This window comes from Haplochromis burtoni, unplaced genomic scaffold (genome assembly GCF_018398535.1).
Source record: "Haplochromis burtoni strain Fernald_Lab_line unplaced genomic scaffold, NCSU_Asbu1 Contig_54, whole genome shotgun sequence".
NCBI classification, from domain to species: Eukaryota; Metazoa; Chordata; class Actinopteri; order Cichliformes; family Cichlidae; genus Haplochromis; species Haplochromis burtoni.
In genome coordinates, this window is record NW_024582415.1 from 913261 (window position 1) to 925121 (window position 11861).

At 37.5% G+C, this 11861-nt stretch overlaps 1 protein-coding gene across 1 annotated transcript in view; it reads left to right on the plus strand.

Moving 5' to 3' along the window:
* Positions 1-5742, plus strand: part of paip1 (poly(A) binding protein interacting protein 1) — an 8525-nt gene extending 2783 nt beyond the window's left edge. Inside the window, exons 2-11 of the mRNA XM_005924440.3 lie at positions 167-318; positions 436-633; positions 768-880; positions 1309-1420; positions 2170-2295; positions 2410-2516; positions 2799-2916; positions 3034-3088; positions 3518-3596; positions 4664-5742. Of these exons, the coding sequence (XP_005924502.1) occupies positions 167-318; positions 436-633; positions 768-880; positions 1309-1420; positions 2170-2295; positions 2410-2516; positions 2799-2916; positions 3034-3088; positions 3518-3596; positions 4664-4751 (1148 nt within the window). The 3' untranslated portion in view covers positions 4752-5742. The remainder of the gene's footprint in view (positions 1-166; positions 319-435; positions 634-767; positions 881-1308; positions 1421-2169; positions 2296-2409; positions 2517-2798; positions 2917-3033; positions 3089-3517; positions 3597-4663) is intronic.
* The last annotated feature ends 6119 nt before the right edge of the window (positions 5743-11861 follow it).

The window sequence follows — 11861 nt, forward strand, 5'->3', positions numbered from 1 at the left end:
GTCCAATGATAAAGCTTGTTCCTCAGTGTTACAGACCTTCTTTGTTGCCCCAAAGATTGTTAAAAATAAACCACATTACAGCAGTATTTTTTTTAATTTCTCTTTTTTAAAAACACCTTTGTAGTCTCCCATGAAGCAAAGCCTGGAAATATTTTTGTTTTTCCAGATTATAGAAGACAAAGCAGACCTCCGCAGAGTCCAAATTACAACAACACATCTGCTTCAAGAGGTGGTAATGATGTGGATTCCATGATCAAGTCATCAAAGCTTTCAGCTAATGCTCCCGAATTTGTGCCTTTGGGATTTAACCAATATGATGTAAGAGAACAGTTTCACACTACACATTGATCCTGATGCATTTTATGGTGATAGTTTTTGGAGTTATTGTTGAATTTTTCTCTGAATTTTCATGTTTTTCTTTCGATTTTTGTATAGGACTCCGCTTACTATGATGACAGCGATGCCTATTACGGCGAACCAACTCTGGCTGATACAGTCACAGACTTTCTTGGCCACCTGAGTTCCTCGCCAGGGTCCTTTGAGTCAGATGTTGAAGACATTGCTGGTATTCTCAATTCCTGGGTTACCACTGAAGAGTTGTTGAAGGAGCTGGTGGAGCTGATCTACACACAGGTTCAGTCTTTAATTTTAGGCAGTGTATAATATAATTTAAAACCTTTAGACACATATTTACAAAATGCATTTACAATACATGCAATTTTGTAAAGGGTGCCTCACTAATATCTTTGCCTTTCTTTTTATTGCAGTCCACTTCTATTCCAAACTTCGCTTATACTGGTGCCAGGCTTTGTAACTACCTTTCCCATCATCTCATAATCACCCCGGCAAGCGGCAACTTTCGTCAGCTCCTTCTGAAAAGGTCTTTTTTCCCCCCTCTCCTTCTGATTTGTATGTATAAAATTTGGACAAGCTCCTATGAAAAGTAAATCAAGATGTATATAACCATTTTTAACCACTGCACTGGGCAGGATCAATATAAAATAATACAAGTTTATTAATTGTTATAATACTGACACTCTCCATCTCTGCTTGTTGTAAGTAATTAGCTGTAATTAAAGATGGGGATTTTATTTTCTTCACTATTTCTGCAAAACTTTTATTTTATTTTATTTTTACTTTATTTTTTTTAAACCAACACTCCAAACTATGGGGCCAGACTTTTACCCTGTGACCTGCCTGGCATATAAATATAAGAGTTAATAAACATATGTAAGGTGTACAGCACCACAGAATGTCACCCATAGATTCAGTTTGTGACTTCAAAAGTAAGAATGTTGTCTGTTGCAGATGTCAAACAGAGTTTCAACAAAGGGATGCAGCTGTTCGTGGAGAGCCAGAGACTCAGAAGAAATTCCACTCGTATGTGCTGTTTCTGGGAGAGCTGTACCTACATTTGGAGGTAAGAACTCAGAGTCGCTGCAGTCTCTCCTTTGGATTCTGCTTGTGTTGATAGCTGGGAGATGTCTGCTTACCCCAGTGAGTCTTTTTCCTATAGTAAGACTCTATTGTTCAAAAGAGCATCTAGTGTTAGTAGTCCTTGGTCTGTTCTCAGCCTTAGTGAGCCTAGCGCAAGTGTGCATCAATCAGTTCTCCATCTGCTGCGGGTCCTGGTTTAGAGCGGCCCTCTAGGTTGCAGCAGAGCTACAGATCACAGCAAAGAAAACAGTTGCTAGCTGCAGTCAGAAGAGGTTAGTTTTCAATCTTCCTGATGTCAGGAGAAGAGACTTAAGGCAGCTGATATAGACATGTTAACAAGCAATCTGGGCAACATCTCAGTAGGAAACCACAAGTATGGAAATGCAGGTTAGCAGTGGCAGAGCTTTCAAAGTAGACAGAATGAATCGGCCATTAAATTTATAAATCCATCGTGTTTGCTCTCAAACAGATGAAAAAATGCCAAAATTAATCACCAAATATAATTTGAGTGTTTGAAATGCTGCATAGCTTAGTGTCCTAGTGTATGCAAGGTTTTCTTTTAATAAGCAGCCTCACTACTTTCCTGGCAGCTAGTTAGTAATCTTGTCTTTGGAGCTAGGAAGGAGCATCTCACAGTGTAAGTCCCAAACACCAGAATACTGACCAGATTACTGTCATCTTTTAATTGTGTCATTCACTTTTCCACATGTGTGTAAATCTTTTATCTTTTAGATAAAAAGTGGACAGGGACCTCCAGTTCGAGCACGTGTCCTACTAGGTGCTCTGAAAGACCTGTTGATCAGTCTGTTCTCCAGTCCTGTGGATGCAAATCTCATCTGCGCTGTCAAACTGCTTAAGGTGTCAGAGTTCAGTTGAAAATGTTACCAGATTTTTAACTTAATTTAATTTTTTCAAATCTTTTGATGTTTGTCCATCATTAATGGAGGAAATAAGAATGTTTTGAATTTGCAGTTGACAGGTTCTGTCTTGGATGATGCCTGGAAAGAGAGTGGAGAGTCGCACATGGGAGAATTAATCAAAAGAATAGAAGATATTGTTCTGGATGCTGCCTGCAGCAGGTGTGACAACCAGTCTGATCTTTTATGTACCGCTTCTTCTTAAATCGAACTTTGTAGTTAAAAAGAAAGACGCATAGTCGCCTCTGATGGTCACATGTGAACACGTTCATCAGGTCATCAAAAATCTTTTGATTTATTTTCGTGAAATATTCATGAAAATGAACACAATTTTCTAAATTTCTAAACTTAGGATCAAGGGAGCATGTGCCATAATTTAAGATTTAGCCGTAAATTACCATATCAGCTTGATTAGAAAAGTTTCTTATTAATATTTCTTCTCAGAGATGTGAGACAGATGCTTCTTAAACTAGTGGAGCTGAGGTCCAGTGACTGGGGCAGAGTCCTTGCAGCTGCAGCAGCTAGCAGTGCCACACCAGACAATGACCCCAACTACTTCATGGTCAGTTTTAACTGTGGCATGCTCCTCATATCACTCTTTTTGGCTTTCCTTTAATTCTGCATCTTTCACTCCCTCTTTATTTCTTATTTTTCATGCATTTGTGTTTCAACCTTCCAGAATGAACCTACATTCTACACAGAAGATGGCACTCCTTTCACAGCAGCAGACCCAGGTCAGTCTACAGATATGTCCATGCATACAGAAAATTAAAAAATCAGCCCTTCATGTGGATATGCACACATCTGTAGGCAAGGGACTTTTTAAAATATATGTGCGTTTTTAAACTGGCTCTTTTCAAGTTTCTGTTTCCAGTCCACTTGTAGTCCTTTTAGGGACTGTCTAGTAGCGTTTGAGCAGGCTGTAGGTGCATACTATTAAGTTTAAACAGCAGCAAGTATTTGCCGAATAGAATAGAATCTTTCTATTAATTGTTCTAAATTTGACCCGTGCACAATTACGTCTGTGTTGTTGAACACATTTTTAAATGTTTTCTTGGCTCTCCTCAGTCAGGTCATTGTCCTGTATGTAATTTACATGTTGCTACTACTTTAAGTTGGCATACGATTATGATGCTGATCTTGTTATCTCTATGGTTTTACAGATTATGCTGAAAAATACCAAGAGATGCTGGACAGGCAGGACTATTTCCATGATGTATATGGTGAAAATGGAAATGAAATGTAAGTACCCACTGTAAATGTAATTGATAAGGATCATAAGGACTTATTTATTTATTTTTGGTTCCCCCCCTCTTATCTTATTTACTGAAGCTTCTTGCTTTGTTAACTAGATACACCTGTTAATTCTCTGCTAATGCATATAGAAATAGAGGAATACATATAGGGAAAATAACACAGAAAAAGTAGAAGTAGATAAATTGAAAGAAAAATACACTTAAAATCAGTGTGACAACATAAATGTGGGCTTTAATACAAACACAGATAAAGTATTTGTTAAAAAGCTTTATTATTTTTGGTGAACCGGATTAATTTACTGGCTAATTTCTTAGTTTGACAGTTTTGCCCTCCATAGTCATTCACCAAATGCTGAATTTGCTGAATACAGCATTAGCATTTTTTTATTTTTCGTTTTTGTACATCTGAATGCCCTTCAGGCACACAATTAATCCACACATGTAATGTGTTGCAGACATCATTGTGGTTCTCTTCTCATCTAATATCAAACTCCTTGTTTACTTTGGCAAGTAAGAGTATGTAAACCTGGAGAATTACAAATGTGAGCCGCTAAGTGCAATAATTTGAGTTTTTCTGTAAAAGTATTACACCTTTCTCATAGTGCGCACACACAGTAACACTGCAGGTGCACTAATTAGCTTAATCTTTGTATCATGTTACCGTGGTGTCATTTAGACCACATTTTGTATGAATTCAACTGTGTCACCATGCTTGCACAACTTTGGTCATGTGATCGGATAGTAGCTTCCCAAGAGAAGTCATGTGACCACCACTGACCTGTGGGCCCCTGAGCTTGGCAGCTGTGTTTGACTGCCCCACAATGCAACAGGGCTGTCCACAGTCTCAGATTCAGTTTAGTCAGCAGCTGGGTGTGAAAGAGGGCTTAACTCACTCCTGCTCCCCCCCGCCCGCTCTTTCTCTCTTTCTCAGAGCTGTGTGTGTGTCTCTCTGAATATGCTTTGAAATGCCAAATACTTTAATGTACACATTTTACTTTTAAGGATCTTAAAAGTAACATCCATGCCTCTAAATCCCTTGTGTTGCATTCACAGATACGACTTTGAGGACGAGATGGAGCCAGAGATGATAGAAGCTTTTGAGAATTTTTGTTTAGAGTCGGAGAGGAAACGACAACAATGACGTGAGAGCGAAGAATGTGAAAGTCTGAAGCAGGCATATACTGTACTTTTCCCACTCAACGTGCCGGAAGAAAAAGAAAAAACTAGCATTTGATAGGCTCAGATTTTTATTTTACTGCAAGCATTTTAACAAAACGAGCTGTTCATAGTTGCACTAACGACACTGTTTTCAGTCAGTGTTGATTAGAAAAATTGGGACAATCAGTGGGATAACTGTTCAGAAGGTTGAAGAATTTAGACTTCTTTTGACATGGAAGCTTTTTCTTTGTTCTTTTGAAGTAGCTTCCAAGATTTTCTTTCCTTTGCCTAAACTAAATGCCAAGAGGGAAGTAGTTTGCTGTGGATTTTTTTTTTTGTTGTTGTTGTTATTTTCTTAAAGGTGGATGTGTTTTAATCTAATGTGTGCATAATTTGTTAACTGCTAATTAATTCCCCCAGTCTATAGGTAGAGGCCAGAAAAACAGCATCACAGAGATGCTTTATTCTGATGTTAAATTCTCTGTAGATGAGTGAGTTGGTTGTTTTACTACGTATTACAGCCTTTATCCCTACTGTTGTGATATTGCATCACACCGTCAATATTAAATACTATATTTTGGGCTGTTCACCTATTCATCTGGCTGCAGCTAACTGAAGTGTTCCAAAGCTCTGTGGAAAGCTGTGCCAATTAAGAAATGTTGTATAAGAAAATATTTAAATTCATTCACAAACTGTGAAGCGAACATTGACAAAGACCTTTGTGGAAAATTCAGAGCTTGAAAACTGAAATCTGCATCTAAATCCAATTGATTTCCTGAATGTACTTTCAAATATATACACATCTTGCAGGTCAGGGTTGCATAACTAAACTGCAGAAACGGACTCCTTGTTATCCCGAGACTGAAAGACTGTTTACCAGCAATCTGTGGCTCCCATAAAACGGAATGTTGTTTTATAGTTTGTAAATATTATTTATAGTATTGTTTGCCTGCAATAAATTCTTTATAATGTGAGACTGCATTTGCTTGATTTGTGTTTTTGAGTTTATAGTTGTTGTTTTTTGTTTGTTTTTTTTAAATGCCTTTATTTGATCCATGTTTTTTTCCGTCTCAATAGTAAGTTTTGTGTGGGTGTTTTGTGTGTAAAACACACAAAAAAAAAACACTGAAACAAACATTACCTCACATCATTGTACCAAGGATGCACTGGAAGGAGACGGACCTAAAACAAGAGAAGCAAGATAAACTTACCAGTAAAGCTGTTGTTAGTGGAAAGGAGGAGGCTTCCATATTCACTACTGTATTCATCAACTGGGAGGGACTGTCTGAATTCATGGCTGTATATTTATGACACTTACCTGGACCTGAAAAGACATGACATGAATTTTTACTTTGTGTGTATAAATACTAAAAGATATTCCTCCTAGAAACATCTTCTGAACAAACTCTGCCATCAGGTGGTAACTCTGTGTCAGTACAGTACTTGAGTCCACATCAATTTTCCCTAAGGGGACAATAAATCATATCACATCCTATCAAACAACTAGATTTGATCATTCCTGACCTGTACTCATTGGTACGTCATCTGCTGCAACCAGAACAGTGCTCTACCAAACTTCAGAAACATGTTGTGTCATCAAAGTAAAGAGTTAGAGTCATGAGGCTTTGCCAGTCAAGAAGAATATTTTTCTTTATATTAGTAAAATGTAGCAGTTTCAACAGGGTTCACAATACAAATACTCCTGTTATATCATTTTTTGGTTATGATGGTGAAACAAACACTCATTGCAGTTGTCATTCTGTCAGTAAGAGGTGATGGCTCATAACAATTAGCTAAAGATCTAGAAAGGTTTAGCTTTTTTCTTATTTGTATGATTGTTTTTGGTACTATACTATTGCTGCTCCTAATCTCTTGAACAATCTGCCCCTTAGAGAGGCCCCTTCACTGTCCACTTTTAAAACACGCCTTAAAACCCATTTTTACTCCTTGGCATATGACACAGTATGTAATATATAAATAAATTGCTTGCTTGCTTGCTATATACACACTAACCTACTTTTTTAGGTAGACTTGCAAGTACCACGGTTGACTCCCTTTTGCATTTAGAACTGCCTTAAATCTTCATGCCACAGATTCAACAAAGTGGAACATTCCTTGGAAATGTTGGCAATTTTTTTTTGTGTATCATTGTTTTGCACAGACTGAGAAAACAGGCATTAAAATTTTCCATTTGCTCCATGTGTGATTGTTCCACCCTTTTAACTGTCTCTCAGTTTACAGATATGAAATTGTACAATTGTGAGTGCTACCATTTGGTGAATAAAGTGAATAATGTTTGTAAAGTGAGTAAGTCATTCGTTGTCAGGGAAGTCCATGAACAACACAACACAACATTTAACTTAAATGAAGGAGTGGTGAGGTCTTTTTTTGTCTTGAGATTTTAAGTAATTGTGCAGACTAATTATTTAGTTTCAGTACTGGCCTTATATTATGAAGCTGAGTTACAAGGAGATGGATGTGCAGCAAATTGGTTGAGAATAGATGGTACCGTGTTTTCTACCAAACACAAACACAAAATGACAGCCTCTCAGTCTCACATCTCTTTCATTTCTACATTTACATTTTTGGAAAACAGGAAAACACTATACTATATCATTAACCTCGATGACGCACCAGAGATATTTTTTCTTGATGCAGTTAAACAGCTATTATGTTCTATGGAAGCATTGGAAAGCAAGTTTCATTCAGAATATATTTTGCATTTCTTTCTTGTCTGTATATTTAAAGCACTAGAGCCTATACACCCTGGACAGGTCACCAGTAACACCTATGGGCAATTTAGAGTTTCCAATTAACATATCCCCACTCCCTGCTTTGGACTGTGGTAGGAAGCCAGAGAACCCAGGGGGAACATGAAAACTCCACACAGAAAGACCCCAGCCTGATGGTGGAATTGAACTCAGGGCCTTCTTGATGTGGCGGTGCAAACCACCGTGCCACTGTGCTACTGATGTTGTAGTTAAAGCGCGGTGGTGGCCCATTTACGGGAAATGCAAACCAACAATAATAACAACAACAGTTACAGTTTGAACTTTGAATGAAGCCAGTATTAGTACATACTTTTTAAAATATATTTTCAATTACTAATTCACTGCCATACCAAAAAAAGAGAGAGAGACTTTCTGGGTAGTAAACAGTTAGCACCTGCCAGTTGTTACCATTTTGGAACAAAAGAAGGAACATTTGCTTTCTAGTCTGCATAAAATGTAATGCCATCAAACAATTTTCTCACTTATCTCACATACCGTTTCAAATTGCTCTGCTAAAAATGAACAGCTCATGAGTACAGTTTAAATTTATGTGTCATCCAAATTTATGTGGATGTGTCATCCATAGAGGAAGCACACTGCATATGGCTGATATCTTACAGTTTTTTACAGACGCTAGGACACATTTCTCAATACTTAGGTCACTTTTGCAAAACTCCTCACACAGTGAGCACAACAGAAGTCTATGTGGGCTAAACTGAGGATCAGTTATCATTGTTTTGGCACAAAATGCATTCAATGACTACATCTCTCAAATTTCATGAATTATTTTCTCACTCAGACACAACAACTGCCAAAAATCTTTGTACGTACAGGACATTTTGCATGTACTTACATACTGTTTTCAAAACTGTTAAACTTAGGGCCAAAACAATAACATAATGCAAAACTGAATAAGACAGCAAAATTCAACAGCAATATTTTATTGAAACATATTTTAAATCTAAAAATGCAGTTTAACCAGCCACAGCTGATTCTCATTGTAGATGAACATCTACACAGGTGTTACTCCTTCAATTTTTCAACTCCTTCAATTCTGGCATGCCAGAAGATTCTTTCCTAGGTGTATTGCCCTATATGACATAAGATGTGATGTGGATGGGAACCTGTGGCCAAATGGAGAAGACCGAGTAGATTAGCATTACTATTGTATGTGTATCAGTGGATGGTGTGTATACAAATTCTTGTATTTTGGGATTACTTAGTGCAAAAAACTAAAAATACATAAACAAATATTGACGAATTCTGCATGATGTCTGATTCATTCCAGTAACATATATTGAAATTATAAACAGAGATGTGTCCTTGTTTTACACAAGAAAACACTGTGTAATGCTACATGTTGCTAGTGTTTTTTAGGTCATTGTTTTGTGGGTGACAAAGTGTGTTTGTCGGCTGTCAACCTTTGCTAGTGTTCTGGAAGAATGAGTTTATTTGAGACCTGAATAAAGTGTTTTGGTAGTTGTAGTGCATTTTGAATGTGAAATGAACTGCTTTGCCAAGCTGAAGGTCAGTTAGGAGAATTGTGTGAAGAGTTTTGCAAAAGTGACCTAAGTATTGAGAAATGTGTCCTAGCGGCTGTAAAAAAACTGTAATCTACAAACCACTTGCTGCTAACTCATGACTGGCATGAAATAAAGCTGAGAAAAGAATCCCCCTGTTTGCTTAGTGCTGTTTTTTTAGTTGAAAATGTATATGTACAAATCTTGTATATAACTATACATATCTATTTTTGGTCACATGACAGGATAGTAACTTCATCCAGTCACATTTCCAACAGCAGTCTGTGTGCAGTCATTGACTCGTGAGCCCCCTGTGAGCCTGCTGGATGTGACTGTGTGGCTCAAAATGCAACCGGGCAAACAGGACTGGAGATTCCCATTGGTCAGCATTTGGGTGTGAAAGAGGGATTAGCTCTGTGCTACAATCCATTCACCCAGAACTTGCTTTCATTCCTGTATTCATGTCTCTGCCATCCTCTGCATAACATGTTTTAAATTTAATAACTTGTCAAATAAACACAGAAAACAGCAACAAATGTCACATGTCAGAAAATGACACACTTGCATTTCTGAAATGGCTTTCTTTAACTTGGGAAAAATTAAAGATACTTTAAAAGAGTTTAGGAGTTTGGTCCTCAAATTTCAACAAGTGGTTGATAATGTTATGATCTGTGTGCAAGTGCTATAAGCAGGAAATAAATGAGATGTGTGCTCAGTTTGTAATTTGCAATTGTGAAGCAATACTGTGGATATTCATGAAGCTTCAGTACATTGTCTAGAGAAACAAACTAGAGAATGACACTACTGACCTGACTTTAAATGGGAATGTATGTTTCTGGTGGAAAGTTGCTCATTTGACAGAATTTTAGCGACTCATGTAGAAAGAGTTTTTGAGAATATATTATTTTGAAATGTTTTGACTGTAATCACAGGTGTAGTGGTGCTGGCACAAATATCAACAAATTGTATCTCAAACCCTGGAAAAACACACAATAAAACCAAAAAACTACCTTTTTATGCCAAGATGTAACAAAGACAAACAAATAAGGAAAGCAAGTTTACGTTAAAAAAAAACACATACGTGTGACGGCGGGCTACCTCATCCTGTGAAACAAAAGGCTTGGCCTGTGATTACAAATCGTCTCCTAACATCCTGACCAACTTGGAATGATTCATGAGCCGCCTTGGAGGGGATTTTCAATGACTCTCCCACACTGCCACATTCTGTATGTGCCTGACAGGAAAATAAACTGCTGGCTCGTCTGTTTCAAGATCCTTCCTTAGATTGTTTAGCATTACTTAACAAATTTAACTCTTTTAAAACCTTCGATACCGCTTTTGTAAAATAATATCTATAAATAAAGGAATGTAGCATCCTGTTAAAGGTGGGACCCTTTAACAGATGCGGTTTGCTTTGTATATATGAGACCGATGAGTCAGTTATTAACTTTGGGAAAAGTTGCACTTTCAGTTTCTTATCCCAGAAAAGAAGCCTGCCCCCTTCCAGGAACGTCTTCACATCACTACTACAGAATTTCTTAAACTTGGCAATTTTGAACTCTAAGGTGCTCCAGCTCAACAGATGTCTTACATTTGTCTTGCTGCGCAAACAAAGGAGGTAAGACAAAGGTTTAGCTGTGAATACTGGTATGCATTGTTTCTTCCAGTCTTTGTGAAAACAACTGAGTAAACTGATATAAATAAAGGAGTGGGTGCAGAAGCCTGTTCCCACAGAATATTTGTTTCATTTGCTTTAGGTCATTTACTGCTTTAGTAGTTTAATGAGCTACATAATGACACTGTCTTCACATTCTTACAGTTGGATCACACCTTTGGTTAACAGAAGAGCTGCTATTAACCAAAGGGGTTTAGCCTTATGCCAAAACCTTAACGTCTTATGTCAGTTGACGCCTAACTTTCATTTAATATATGACGCTTGGCGAAGAGGAAACGTTAAATCATGTTCAAATCATATTTTTTTGTGTTCCAGTGAGTTTTGTGACTTTTGAGGATGGCAAAAGAGAAGCATCACGATACTTTAATGTTGGAAATGGGACAGGGTTTAGCAAAATTCCTGTTTCATTTCATTATTAAGACAAGCAATTATTCTGCATACTCTTTGGCCTCACGATTTAAGACCAGTCAAATATTCAATATTTATCTCCTCAAATCCCTGATTCTAGTTTATGTTTCAATCAAAACAACAACAACGAAAAGAAAAGAAAAAATCGAAAAACAGAAGTATGTATTTACCACTGGTTTCTTTCTACTGTGGGTATCCACAGCCCACAGGAAGTGTACTAACATTATAGCTCAGCTGAAGGGGGAAACTATGACTACCATGAGCCAATCTTCAAATTTAAAATGAGGCTGTAATAGAGTTCACAGACTCTTGACTACTATTTTCTTGACGAAAAAGACTACATTTCCCAAAAAGTACAATCTAAACCCGTCACTGCCTGGCAAAGATCTTTCACATTTCACAACCCCTGCAGGCTTTGTTTTAAAAATATCTAACTGACATGAAGTCATTAGGGTCCATTTCAGACCTATAGACCCAAACACTCGGAGTCTGAGTCAGGCTTCCAAGTTAAAGTGAAAAAAAAAAAAGTTACACAACCTAACTACTATGAGTTACTTGCTCATTAAACATTATGACATCAGAGGGGGTAATCATCTGTCTGGGGTATACTGCGCAGAGAGCTCCGGCCAAAGATGTTTCTAAGTGAGTAATTTGGAAAGGAACCGCTCTTTCAACTCTTTCACCACCCTGACCATTGCTTTATGAAAGGCCTACGTCAT